We start from the raw sequence: 14327 nt of genomic DNA on the forward strand, positions 1-14327 counted from the left end.
GATTTTGAGGTTGGTTGTTGTGAAGACAAAGCGAGGGTAATTCTTCAATTTGGTGGCATCTGGATAGCCTGAGACTTTCCTTCACCTGGCTACCTTTCATGACAAATTTAAGAAAGGGTTATACCGTACATATACATAAATGTACATTTGCTTTAAACCTCAAAAATAAATGGTGGTTGAATTAATTGACATGATATGCAAATCCTCTTCAAATTTCAAGTCAATCAGATGAAAATTGAGGATTTTATAAATCTGACCTATGCTGTTGACCTTTGGACTATGTTGTCTTTTTGGCCAATAGTGACTTCAAAATAATTGGTGGTTGAATTCAGTGAGCTGATATGCAAATCCTCTTCAATTTTCCTGTCAATTGACATGAAAATTGATTTCAGAAACCTGACCTTGAAGTTGTTGACCCTTGGTCGATGTTCACCTTTTGAACTCAAAATCAATAGGCTTCTTTATTATGACGAACTCTAGCATTTGGTGAAGTTTCGTGAATATCAGTTTAAAATTGTCACCTGTAGGTGATTGACATACAAAAAACAGACAGATGACAAATCACTCAGAGCGACACTTGGCAAAACAGAACAAGGTAGAACGGAACTCGGTAGAGCGCATATCTCCGCCAGGCTGAAGAGTTTATGTTTTGTTTCCCACTGATGGGCTGGATCTGAACGAAAATTGAATCGGCTTGTTCTTGTTACATAATTAACTCAAGTGCACCTAGTTTTGTCATAACTCATCCATAAGCTTTTGAGCTATCATGCTATAAAATTATATATAGTTTACCGCCCCATATCTCAATTTTGAAGAATTACTTTTTAAAATTCTCATATGGATTCGGAACTTCACCAAAATAGAATCAATTCGTCATTGTCACACACCCAGCCTGTGCAAGTTTTGTCCAAATCTGCCTCAACTTATTGAGATATCATGCAATATCATTTTTAGCCCAATCACTCAATGGAGAAGAATCACTTTTAAAAAATTATAATATCTGGATCCGGATTTGGATCTTCACCAAAATTGTGCATTGCTGTCCTTGATCGGCCACCTACATACACAATTGTTTTTCCAAAAGATTAATTCAAAATTGGGGCCAGAAATCGTGACAAACAAACAGACAGAGTACATGCAAATGCGTTACGCAAGGGAACATAAAATAGTTTCTCAATACTAAAATAATCCCAGGGGTCGAACATATCGTTATTTTGGCTACAGCAACCTTAATTTCCAAGATATCGGCCAAAATGTGTTTTCAACTTTATGAAATTGACAGGCAAACATTCAAGTCCATACGCTTAGAAAATCTGTTGGTTTTACGTCCCAAGTTAAAATTAGAAGGTTGTTGGAAATTGAATGGAGAACATTTTGCATCAATCAGAAGTCGATATGACTTCTGGTTCCAGAGTTATCACCCAAAATGTGTTTTACGTTTTTGCAACGTCACATCAAAACACAGCAACCCACAGGGATGGTGCCTACAATCTGCGAAAGTTTCAGAAAGATCGGCTGAGTGGTTTTTGGGCTGCAGGCAAACAGACAGGCAGACAAACAAACTAACTGAACCCATCAACATACTTGGCAAAATAAATATCGTCAAATAACAAACAGACAGAATAACACACGTGACCAACCAATATACTTGAAAAATCTTCGTTTTTCGAAAGCCATAAATAAAATCAGTCAATCTTAGATTGTACGCTTGTAGATCATACAAGTCGTCGCCTCAAAGGGCAGCCAATTTGCCGAACTGGGCTTGCCATTTTGGAATCGGCAAAACTAAATAATTCAAATATCAGGCTTTGAAACACGTGTTGAAGTCAAAATGCTTCCTTTTCTCGATTTTCCTTCGAAGCAGAATGGCATGCCAAAACAAAATAAGTGACCACATTCGGATAATTGACAGGCAGTAAACAGTTGAAAATACAAACTCATCTGTTAAGCATGACAACTAATTTTGAGACAACAAAAGCAACAATCCACAAATTGGCAAAAGTCTGATACGTCTAAAAAAGGTCAATGAGATTATGATGGTACCATTAACACAAACAACCTTGCGGATTCCAAGCGAAACTCAAAAAAGCTAAACTTTACAAACAGAATTCATATTGCCTTGAAAATGAAAGAACATCTGAGAACTCATGACAGAACCCCTGCCTGTTGAACAAGAGAGGCCTGGCCAGCAAGTTTCAGAAAGGCCTCAGCCAGAAGATTGACCCCACAAGGGTGTGGGAATAATTAGGACCGCTAAAGAAGAACAGAGCCATAGTGGCCGAGTGGTGAGAACACTGGACTGACAAATCCCATAGGTTTAGTTCAAATGTATCTGAAAGCAGCAAAATGAGATAGTTGAATTATAAACTTATAGAACCCAAACTAGTCCCAAGATAATACCATGTTGCTATTGAATTGTTGGTAAAATCCAGCTTGTTCATTTATAACCTTCATGAGGAAGTAATCTGCTTGCCCCACCTTACTTGGCCACAACATGGTGCCTGTCAACACCTTGTGGACAAATTCTTAAATATAAACTACTCACATCCACAACCATTTTGACTCGACGCACATCCAATTGTTTGAAATTTAACAACTACCTCCTGTGTCGGCAACTATGGTAGTGTTCATTCATGCATGGGGAGGGGAGGTGTCCTATTCGTCTGGCGTGATCCTTTACCATCCTGTCGTTTTTAGCATCTCTAGATACCAGCAATCCCAACTCCCAGTGGTCCAACATTAAAGGGAGTTAGTTTTATACCTGCATCAGTCCCAAACCACAATGACACCGATTGGCAAGACAACAAAGAAATCTCACCACTGAATCTTCCTCGAGCTGTTTCAACACCTGACAATCCTTATCAGCACTGCGCAGCTCACGCAGAATCACCTTCTGCATCTCCTGGAGTTTCGCATGCCTACATTGTCATGGCCAAATGGTCCACACCATCAAAAACAGCGCAACAAATATTAGAAAAAATATATATAAATAATATATAAATACATGACAAAACTTCAAAAGTTTGTTGGCCTTTTATGGTGTTTCCATCGTAACAAAGCGTGAAGCTGAATTTCCAGTTTCAAATCCCATATGCTTTGTCCATTTTTATTTTTAAGTCTATCTGCACTGGGGTTCGCACACAGGGCATGCAAGTCTAAACGTATGGTTAAAGAATCCCTTTGTGTCTTCACGAAAGGGTAGGTGAGTTATCACCATCATCACAGTCAAATTCAAAATTCCTGCCAATCAACTAGAATCGGTGTAATCGTTCTAGGCAACTAGAAACTAGAATCGGAGCATCCAATTTGAGTCTGGGAGGTCGGCAGTTCAAACCCCGGCCCAGTCATACCAATGGCTTTTAAAATGGTACATGTGTGGGAGCTATGCTCGCACGATAAAACCGGACAAAATGGACGACGCCAGGAATGAAGTTTCACTGAGCTATTTATTTCCAGCTCACTCGAAAGAACTCAAAAGCACTGAATCAGCCGATCGAACAGGCGGCAATTTATAAGTCCCGTTCAACACACAAAAGCTACGCCTCTCAGGCGGGGCGTGGTATGCAAATAGGTAAGCCACGCCTCTCAACGGGGCGTGGTATGCAAGTCAAGCGTTCGCCCGGGAAAGGCAAGTCTGAACACGTCCGGGCGAGTCCGGACAAGTAACCGCTTGCCGGTTGCGTCATTGGCCGGTGCAAGGCCATTGTGTATGCTTCCAGTAACCGCTACATGCGCCCCCCCAGAATTAACTTGCACCAGGAGAGTCAGTTTGAGAGGGTCTTCATGACCCGGCCGAAACGACCCCTGGTGATTCGTGTGGAGGTGGTAGGTGGCATGGCGGTGGATGGTCGGGCGGGGGGCTTGGTTGACGGGGGATGGCCCCACCATGGAAGAAGGGCCAACCGTGGAGGTTGATCGAGGTCCAAATGGGCCTGTTTGAGGCGGTCCACGGAGATGTGGTCTGGTTTGCCGCCGATGTCCACGATGAACGACTTGTCGTCCCTCTTCAGGACCCGCAAAGGTCCGTCGTACGGCGGCCGCAGCGGTCCCCGGTGTGCGTCATTGCGGATAAAAACGTACTCCGCAGTGCGAAGTGCTGGGGGTACGTGGGGTTGGGGGCAGCCGTGGTGGGACGTGGGCATGGGGGCGAATCTCCTGGCGGCCTCTTGGACGACCGAGCGTTGGCGAGCCGCGGACCAGGGGCCGGTGGCGTCAGGGATGAACTCGCCCGGCACGCGCAGTGGCTGGCCGTAGACCAGCTCGGCGGTGGAAGCCTGGAGGTCCTCTTTAGGGGCCGCTCGGATGCCCAATAGGACCCATGGGAGCCTGTCGGCCCAACCGTCGTCCTGGAGGCTGGCCCTGAGAGCGGCCTTCATCGAGCGGTGGAACCGCTCGCACAAGCCGTTGGCTTGGGGGTGGTAGGCCGTGGTGCGGTGAAGCTTGACCCCCAAGGCCTGGGCGACCGCGCCCCAAAGCTCGGAGGTGAATTGCGGGCCTCTGTCGGAGGAGATGTCCGAGGGGGCGCCGAAACGGGCAATCCAAGTGCCAATGAAGGCCTGCGCCACGTCGGCGGATGTTGTTGATGCCAGCGGGATGGCCTCCGGCCACCTGGTGGTCCTGTCCACCATCGCGAGGAGGTGGGTGAAGCCCCGCGAGAAGGGAAGGGGTCCCACCAGGTCCACATTGACGTGGTCGAAGCGCCGTGCGGGCACGTCAAATGGTGCCAACGGGGCCTGGGTGTGCCGGTGGACCTTCGCGCGCTGGCAGGCGACACAGGCATTGGCCCAGTCGCAGACGTCTTTACGGAGCCCGTGCCAGACGAACTTTGCTGCCACGAGCTTCTGCGATGCCTTCCGGCCCGGGTGGGAAAGGCCGTGGAGGGCGTCAAAAATGTGCCGCTGCCATCCGGTGGGCACGATGGGGCGAGGTTGGCCCAGGGAAACGTCGCACAGGAGAACCGTGATTGTGCCCTCGAAGGGGACGTCGGCCAACCGCAGGCCTGTGTCCGCTGTCCGGAGGGCTTGCACCATGGGGTCGGCAGTCTGGTCGGCCGCCATGCGGGCGAAGTCCACACCCAGGTGGACGGCGTTCGCGCCGGACCGGGAGAGGCAATCGGCCACAGCGTTGTCCTTGCCCGCGACGTGCCGGACGTCCGTTGTAAATTCGGACACGGCGGAGGTGGCGCTGCTGGCGGGCCGACCACGGCTCTGTAACCTTGGCCATGGCGAAGACCAGGGGTTTGTGATCCACAAACGCCGTGAACGGGCGGCCCTCTAAAAGATGGCGGAGTGACGAACGGCCAGGTAAAGGCCGAGGAGCTCGCGGTCGAAAGCGCTATACTTGCGCTCGTTAGGGCGAAGCTGCCGGCTGAAGAAGGCCAGCGGTTGCCAAGCCCCGTTCACCCACTGTTCATGCACGGCGCCCACCGCGTAGTCGGAAGCGTCCGTGGTGAGGGCGATGGGTGCGTCGAGCGCCGGGTGCGCCAGCATGGTCGTGTTGGCGAGGGCCAGCATAGCGCCCGTGAACGCCTCGTCCATTTCTTTGGTCCAGGCGACATCGTGCTTGGCCGGCTTGCCCCGGAGGGCTACGTACAGGGGGCGCATGAGTTGGGCGGCGTGAGGCACGAACCGGTGGTAGATATTTACCATCCCCAAAAATTCCTGCAGGGCCTTGAAGCGGGGGCGCGGGAAACCTGTGACTGCCTCCACCTTGGTCGGCAGCGGAACGGCCCCGCGCTTCATGATGCGGTGCCCCAGGAAGTCGACGGCCGTTACGCCAAACTGGCATTTCGCCGGGTTGATGACGAGGCCGTGCTGGCCGAGGCACTCAAAAAGGGTGCGCAGGTGGATGAGGTGCTCCGCCCGGGAAGCGCTGGCGATGAGAATGTCGTCCAGGTAGACGAAAAGGAAGGTGAGGTCGTGCAGCACGCTGTGCATCAGCCGCTGGAAGGCTTGGGCCGCGTTCTTAAGGCCAAACGGCATGCGAATGGAACTTGAAGAGGCCAAAAGGTGTAATTACCGCCGTCTTCGGCACGTCGGCCGGCCGGATGGGTACCTGGTGGTAGCTCCGAATGAGGTCGACCTTGGAAAGATCACCCGCCCCGCCAAACGGGCAGAAAAGTCCTGTATATGTGGTATCAGGTACCGGTCGGGGATGGTGGCGTCGTTGAGGCGGCGGTAATCGCCGCATGGTCGCCATCCGCCACCCGGTTTGGGCACGATGTGCAGGGGCGAGGCCCACGCGCTATTCGAGCGTCGCACAATGCCCAATCGCTCCAGCGCGTCGAAATCCGCCTTCGCCATGGCGAGTTTGGCCAGGTCGAGGCGGCAAGCCCTGGCGTAGACCGGTGGACCTGTGGTCGGGATGTGGTGTTCGACGCCGTGCTTGACGGCGACGGCCGAAAACGTCGGCTGCGTGAGGGCGGGAAACTCGGCGAGTAGGCGGGTGAAATCGTCCGCGGCCGGGAGCGCGCAGGGTAGCTTGGTCGGAGCGGAGCCGCTCAATGAGCAAGCGAGCGAGCTGAAGATCTCCACGTTGATGAGCCGACGCCGTTTGACGTCGACCAAAAGCCCATGCGCGCAAAGAAAATCTGCACCCAGCAAGGCCATGGGCACGTTCGCCGTGATGAAGTCCCACCTGAAGCGCTGGCCCCTGAAGCAGAATGCGACGCTGCGCGAACCGAAGGTGCGGATGGAGGAGCCGTTTGCGGCGACCAAGGCGGGGCCGCAAAGCGCGGCCTGTTTGTCCTGCACCGAGGCGGGTATCACGCTCAGCTGAGCGCCGGTGTCGCACAAAAAACGCCGCCCGGACGCTGTGTCTGTAATAAACATAAGGCTGCCAGAATGGCCGACGCTCATGGCAGGCAGGAAGCGCCAGCCTGGTCGTTTCCAGGACTGCCGAAAGTGCACGGTGGGCGGCACGTTCTGGCCTTCTGCCCGAACCTGGCGTGGTAGTAGCACATGGTCCGCTCTGGTGGAGGCTCCGGCGGTCGCGTCGGGTTCGGTCGATGGGGCGTCGCGGCGGCCGCTGCCGCCAGTGGCGCTAACTCGGCCGGTGGTGGTGCCGGTCGTGGCGTGGGCGTTGCGTCGGTCGGCCCAGGGTCCCAGGCGGCCGCTCCGACGTGTCGCCCGGCCGAGAAAAATTTATCGGCCTCCCTGGCCAGGGCACGAGGGTCCGTGATGGGTGAGTTTGCCAAAGCCAACTGTACCTGCCCGGGTAGCTGCCGGAGGAACAGCTCGTGGAAGAGGAAATCCGGGCTGTGGTCGCCGAGTAGCGCCAGCATGTGGTCCATTCGCTCGGATGGACGGGCCTCACCCAGGTCTGGGAGGTCGAGCAGCTGTGCGCGCGTTCGGTCTCCGCGAGTCCAAACGCACCGAGGAGTAGGCCTTTGAGCGTGCCGTATTTGTCGGCGTTCGGCGGGTTCTGTAGGAAGTTCAGGACCGGGCAGCGGTAGAGGCGGTGAGCGCGGAGACCACATGATGGTAGCGCGTTGAGTCCTCCATAATGTTCCGCAGGGCGAAGAGAGAATCCACCTGGGCGAACCAGATGCCTGCGTGTGCTTCAGGAAAAAAAGCCAGGAAGCTTCAAAGCTGCAGATGACTCCATCGCCGTGTTCTTGAAAAGGGGTCACCAATTATGGGAGCTATGCTCGCACGATAAAACCGGACAAAGTGGACGACGCCAGGAATGAAGTTTCACTGAGCTATTTATTTCCCGCTCACTCGAAAGAACTCAAAAGCACTGAATCAGCCGATCGAACGGGCGGCAATTTATAAGTCCTGTTCAACACACAAAAGCTACGCCTCTCAGGCGGGGCGTGGTAGGCAAATAGGTAAGCCACACCTCTCAACGGGGCGTGGTATGCAAGTCAAGCGTTCGCCCGGGAAAGGCAAGTCTGGACACGTCCGGGCGAGTCAGGACAAGTAACCGCTCGCCGGTTGCGTCATCGGCCGGTGCAAGGTGATTGTGTATGCTTCCGGTAACCACTACACATGCTGCTTTGTTGCTTGACTTTCACCATTTCAAAGGGTAAGAGCACGGACAATCCCCATAGGTTGGCCTATAGAAAGTCTACACCCTGTTATGTTTTTGGGGTAGGGATTAAATATCTTAGTCGAGATAGAATCGTGTAGGTTTAGAATGCTCCGAGATTCGCGAAGAAGAAGAACCCACCTCGATGTAAATCAAGTTAGGTCGACTGTCCGGGTAAGATCGTATACGTGTCTCCATACGAGGAGTGGAGCTATGCTAATTAGGTAGGGCTTAAGGATAAGATAACCCCGTGTGTAATTGCCATGTGATTTTTTTTTTCCCTTCATTGTTGTTGCATCACAAAGGGTCGCACAAATCAAATCACAATAACTACAACGATCGCACAGTAAATGGACTCATTCGTTCACAACGCGGCTAGGGCTAACCAACACCCAGCACAATTTCCGATTAGCATGCAAGCCCCGCCTCACGGCCTTCGACATCATCCGAACATTCCCGAAGAGAGATTAGACTCCGCCCCCTCGACATATCGTAACAGGGAGGCCACGCCCCGGCCTTCGTAGCGCTCGGTGATTGTACAGAGTGTGACGTGAGCATGGAACATTCGGGAGAAGGCAAAAAGACGCCCCTCGCCATATCTCTCTCTATATATATATATATATATATATATATATATATATATATATATATATATCTCTCTCTGTGTGTGTGTGTGTGTGTGTGTGTGTGTGTGTGTGTGTGTGTGTGTGTGTGTGTGTGTGTGTGTGTGTGTGTGTGTGTGTGTGTGTGTGTGGTGTCGAGTGCGCTGGTGAGGAGACACGTTGGGGGCTTTGGGACTGTTTTCAATGTGGAAGGAGGAGGTGTTGGTTGACAGTGGTGCCCTGCAGAGGAGGGGGTCATGAGCTAAACAAAGAGGGATCCTGCCTGCTTGCCTCACACCAGCGGCTGGCTGCGGGCACGATTCCACACCATTTTGTGCGTTTCCAGCGCGGTGGTTCGAGGCAACAACCAGCAGCCTTACCAGCCATTTGGGGGACGCAAAGCTGAATTCTGATTATAAAAAGGGATTTTATTTTTACTTTCATTTTCCCCTTGTTTGTATACGAGTCTGAATGGAGGGTCCCTCATTTAGGAATTTTAGTTTGACCTCACCTTTCATTGTTACTTTCATTTATTTTCATTAAATCATTATTTGTCGAATTTTACTTTCCTTGTATTGTGGATCTTGCTGTCCTGTCTGTCTGTGGGGATGGATAACCCCTGCATGTGTTCCCAATCAGGTAAGACCTCAAACCTTCCCACACGTCACGACTGCCAGGTTGGTCATACGCCTCGGAGTTAAACCTCATTTTGGCCATTCGTCCTCTTGGGGTCTTAACCCCAGGGACACGACAACCCCCTTTCAAAATTTTCACCTTTTGTTGCCTTATAGCCTGGAATTAAATTGCATTAAATCAGACTTTTTCCACCTTTATTTACACATCGTAACCCACAACTTCTAAGTGAAAAACAAATTCTACAAATTTCAGAAAATTTATTATAAATACAAAACTACCCCATCGATGGAATGAATGGAAGTTTAAACAGGATTACCTTTACTTCCATATAATAATGATGAATGATGATAAATCTCCCTGCTCTCAAGTGTTTGTGTGCTTCCCCTTCTCTCCCCATCTTGTCTTCCGCTCCCTCTTTTTATATATTTTGTTTGTCTGGTTGATTTGTTTGTGAAGTAAATGTCAGCTCTTTCACGAGCCTCGATTCAGTATACAAAAAAAAAAATTTTTTTTTTAAAACTAGATAATCTTGGTTGGATAAGTGTCCACCCCCCTTATAATAGCAATTGTAAATTAGCTCAGGTTTAACCAATCACCTTCATAACAACACACCAAGTTAATTGGCCTCCACCTGTGTTAAATTGTAGTGATTCCGATTATTTCCGGAAAAAAAAAAAAGCTGCAGGTTTCCTCTGCTAGGTAGTGCATTTCACAGCAAAAGCTCAACTATAAGGACAAAGGAGCTTTCAAAATATCTCCAGGATAAAGTTATGGAAAGGCACAGATGGGTATTAAAATTTTTTTTTTTTTTTAAACATGAATATCCCTTGCACCACAGTCAAGACAACATTAAGAAGTGGAAGGTGCATAGTACCTCCAAGACCCTGCCTAATCAGGATGTCCCACCAAACTCGATGAACAAGCAAGGAGGAGACTGATCAGAGAGGCCACCAAGGCACCAAAGGTAACTTTGCAAGAGCCACAGGCCTCTATGGCAAAGACTGGTCACTGTGTGCATGTGAAAACAATATCCTAAGCACTCCACAAGTCTGGCCTGTATGGTACGGTGGCAATAAGGAAGCCATTACTCAAAAAGCCCACCTTGAGTCCTGTTTGAGGTATGCAAAAAACAACTTTGGAGATTCTGAAGCCATTGTGGCAAAACGTTTTGGGGTCTGATAAAACCAAAATGGAACTTTTTGGCGTAAATGCGAAACGTTACGTTTGGCGCAAATCCAACACAGCATATGACCCAAAGAACACCATCCCTACTGTGAAGCATGGTGGTGGCAGCATCATGTTATGGGGATGTTTATCATCAGCAGGGACTGGGGCACTTGGCAGGATAGAAGGGAAAATGGATGGAGCAAAATACAGAAAACCCCTAGAGGAAAACCTGCTACCCTCTGCAAGAAGCTGAAATTGGGATGGAAGTTCACCTTTCAGCATGACAATGACCCAAAGTGCACAGCCAAAGCAACACTGGAGTGGCTAAGGAACAAAAAGATAAATGTCCTTGAGTGGCCCAGTCAGAGCCCCGACCAAAATCTAATCGAACATCTGTGGCATGACTTAAATATTGCTGTCCATCAACGCTTCCCATGCAACGTGACAAATATTGGGCAAAGGTGGGCAAAGTTGGTAAAGACCTATCCCAACAGACTCACAGCTGCAGTTGCTGTCAAAGGTGCTTCCACCAAGTATTAACTCAGCGGGGTGGACACTTATGCAACCAAAATATTCTAGTTTTGTATTTTTAATTAATTTTCTGAAATTTGTAGACTTTGTTTTTCACTTGGAAGTTGTGGGTTACGATGTGTAAATAAAGGTGGGAAAAGTCTGATTAAATGCAATTTAATTCCAGGCTCGAAGGCAACAAAAGGTGAAATTTTTGAAAGGGGGTGTAGACTTTCTATAGGCACTGTACAAGCTTCTGAATGAGCATAATGTCATCCAAAAATTAATGATAACAATAAACTAGAACCGCACTCAGTAGAGAGCATATCTCCGACTGAATAGGCCGAACAGTGCATGTTCTGTATCCCACTGATAGGCCGGATCTGCATCCAGACCTGAACCAAAATTGAATCGATTCGTCCTGGTCACACACCCAACCTGTGCACCAAATTTCATCCAAATCCATCCATAACTTTGGGATATACAGCTCACAGACAAACAAACACACAGACAGACAGAGACAGACACAAAAAATTAACAGGGGTGAAACGACCTCCATCATCATTTGGTAGCAGAGGTAATAATGAAGCCACCATGGATTCAAACAAAAACTTAATTCTGTTCATACCGTTGCTCCCTCAGTTGTTCCCACAGTCGCGTCATTTGCTTCTCGGTGCTCCGTAGGGAATATTTGGTGAATCCCTCGATTTTGTTATACTTAGCCTGCACAAAAAAACAACAAAAAAAACAAAAGGTAAATCCATTGTGATTTTCTAACTGGCACCAGACAAAAACTACCATCACAAGCAGGGGACTGTAACCCAATTTAAGCATCTCTTTTACATCATATGGAAATGAAAGAATTTAACGGAGGTAAACCTGAAGGGATTTTAAGAAAATGGTAATCATTGGATCAAACGAGTTTGCAATGACGACGGTAGCAGCAGGTGAAAGTGAAAATAGAATCAAACATGTGGGACTACTTAGATGTTTCTTAGTATGTTTAAAAGAGGTTTGTGTCAAATAAGGAGGAAGAAGGCACATGAAACCAACAAATCCATTGTGGGCAGGTCCGACAGTTCAACTATGGGGCGGTTTTCAAATGACACTATGCATGACATTCACCAAGCCGTAATATGGTTGTTGAAGATTTGAATGTGATGGGGAGGGTGACGATGGATTGCGGAGATGGACTAAATACAGTTAAGGAGGTGGGGTGAGGTCAGGGAAGTGAGGGGTGGCAGGAGAAAGATAGAAGAGGCAGGTGTTTACTGGTCATGCAACTACAAAAGGACAAGAACTACGATGTAGTGATTCACAAGTGTGCACCCGACAGTTCCTGGCAGGATAAGATCAAACATTGGGCTTTTTTGCAATGGTATCAACATTCAGAACTGACAATATTGATTCTTGCATCAGCAATGTGTCAAATGCAAACAAAACAAATTCCTTTTGCAAGAGCAAGTCATTGAGTCAGCACCTCGTTTTTAAAATATTTTGAGTGCCTAGTCTGAAATTGGCGGTGCACAACCAGTGTCAGGACGAGATCGGGCCGAGAGGGGGTTAGAAATAACCGGGAGGTGGACATCATTGCACCGTCTAAGCAACACTGGAATTAAACGACGCCCGGATTTCCTGCACAGACATTAACGCAACTCATTCTCAAGTCAACACAATCAGGGTAGGAGTGAAACGACTGTCTATCACGGCTCGGTCTCACTCCTGGCATGCAAACGACAGTCTCGGGAAGTGAAGTATGTGCTGCACCGATGCAAGCCAGCTAATGGCGATGCCACAAAACCAACCATTTGCAATGCACCGTACCTGCACCAGTTTAACCATATGCGCAGCAAAGGCTTGATAAGAGTTTGAAACACTGTCGTTCAAGTCTCCCACATCAGACTCCAGTTCTGAACCTTCCTCTCTCGTTGTACTCTCAGAAGCAAAATCTACAACCGCACAAAATGAATGATCACACATGCCTTTTATAAACCACGTACACAATGAATGTTGGAGTGCAAACAATCACAACGTTGTAATACACTCACCTGCCAGGTCATTTTGGGACTTTTTAGAGGCCATTTTGAACCTTTTGTTCGAATTCACAGGAGCGAGTTGGTAATGAGAAGTTGTGTTGTGTGCCTTAACTGTACTCTTATTCATTTCACATGATGCCTTTCTGGTCAACATTGCTGAGGATCAGTGCAGGCAACAGATCAAAATTATTAGCATGGATTTAAAAGAGTAAAAAATTTACAAATAAAATATAATAAACATGCAGGTTGAGCAAACAACCCAAGTTACCATGTCGTGATTTTGCTGTCGATCTTGTCTTCTTACACTTGTTTGAGCTCGACTCGGGCCCGTCAGTTAGCTGTGGGTTGGCAGAAAGGCACAGAAGGAAAAACGTGCACAACCAACTTGTAATCATTAATTAGACATTGCTGAGACTAACACTTAGATCAAAATGCCATTGTGAGAACAATGCAGTTTCTGAACAATGCAGTATCTGTCACATTGTGAAGCAATTGTTCTCCAAATTTTGGAATAAAGTCCGTATTTAGGACAGGTGGAAAAAAGTACATCAACATGTTTTTACAAATATGCTACAATGTTTAAGAAAAGGTAGAAGCATGTCGGCTTATATTTTGCCCATGTAAAGCAACATAATGATACATTCAAAGTTCTGTCACTCAAGCTTTTGGGTCTCACTATCTGCCATGATCTTTCCTGAGAAAACCACATTTCAAATCTGGCCTCCAAAGGCAGTCGCCGACTGGGCATCCTCCGTCGTGCAAAGTCCTTCCTTGGCACACCTGAGCTCCTCACCACAAACAAGGCTTTCACCCGCAGCTCAATGGAATACTGCTCTCCCCTCTGGTCTGGTGCTCCTGCCTCACACCTAGCTCATCTTCACGCTGTTGAAACCAAAGCGTTCAGAATCATTGGAATATCCCGCGAGGAAGCTAACTCCAAGGGCCTTTCACTCACTCACCGCAGGCAGGTGGGTGGTCTTTCCGTCTTCTACCGACTCCTCTCTGGCCTTGCCCCCCCCCCCCCCCAGCTCTCTCTGGGCTCTGTCCCCCAAATATTCCTACAGGTCGCACAAGATCTGCCTGCAACCCTCTTATGGTTAAACTGCCAAAATCAAGACTCTCTGCTCACCTTCACTCCTTCATTCCTCTTTTCTCCCACCTCTGGAACAAACTCCCTCACTCTTCAATCCCACTCCACAGGTCTTTAAAACAGCTGTTCACCACCATCTCTTATCTTCCCCCATCCAAAGCCTTGATCTTTTCTACCCCCGCTAATTTCACCCCAAATCCACTTTTTTGAAATACCAACTTCTGTCCTGGAAGTCCTTGGTGTCCTTGTGTTTTA

General features: G+C 48.6%; 1 protein-coding gene across 3 annotated transcripts in view; it reads right to left on the bottom strand.

Moving 5' to 3' along the window:
* Nucleotides 1–14327, bottom strand: part of LOC137436113 (uncharacterized) — a 150617-nt gene that overhangs the window by 5535 nt on the left and 130755 nt on the right. For all 3 annotated transcript variants that reach the window (XM_078786566.1, XM_068129830.2, XM_078786565.1), the window contains exons 35-39: nucleotides 13251–13320; nucleotides 12995–13138; nucleotides 12771–12895; nucleotides 11575–11669; nucleotides 2819–2918 (exon numbers count right to left, since the gene is read on the bottom strand). In XM_078786566.1, coding sequence (XP_078642692.1) covers nucleotides 2819–2918; nucleotides 11575–11669; nucleotides 12771–12895; nucleotides 12995–13138; nucleotides 13251–13320 — 534 coding nt within the window. The remainder of the gene's footprint in view (nucleotides 1–2818; nucleotides 2919–11574; nucleotides 11670–12770; nucleotides 12896–12994; nucleotides 13139–13250; nucleotides 13321–14327) is intronic.

This window comes from Myxine glutinosa, chromosome 11 (assembly GCF_964187855.1).
Source record: "Myxine glutinosa chromosome 11, kmMyxGlut1.1, whole genome shotgun sequence".
NCBI classification, from domain to species: domain Eukaryota; kingdom Metazoa; phylum Chordata; class Myxini; order Myxiniformes; family Myxinidae; genus Myxine; species Myxine glutinosa.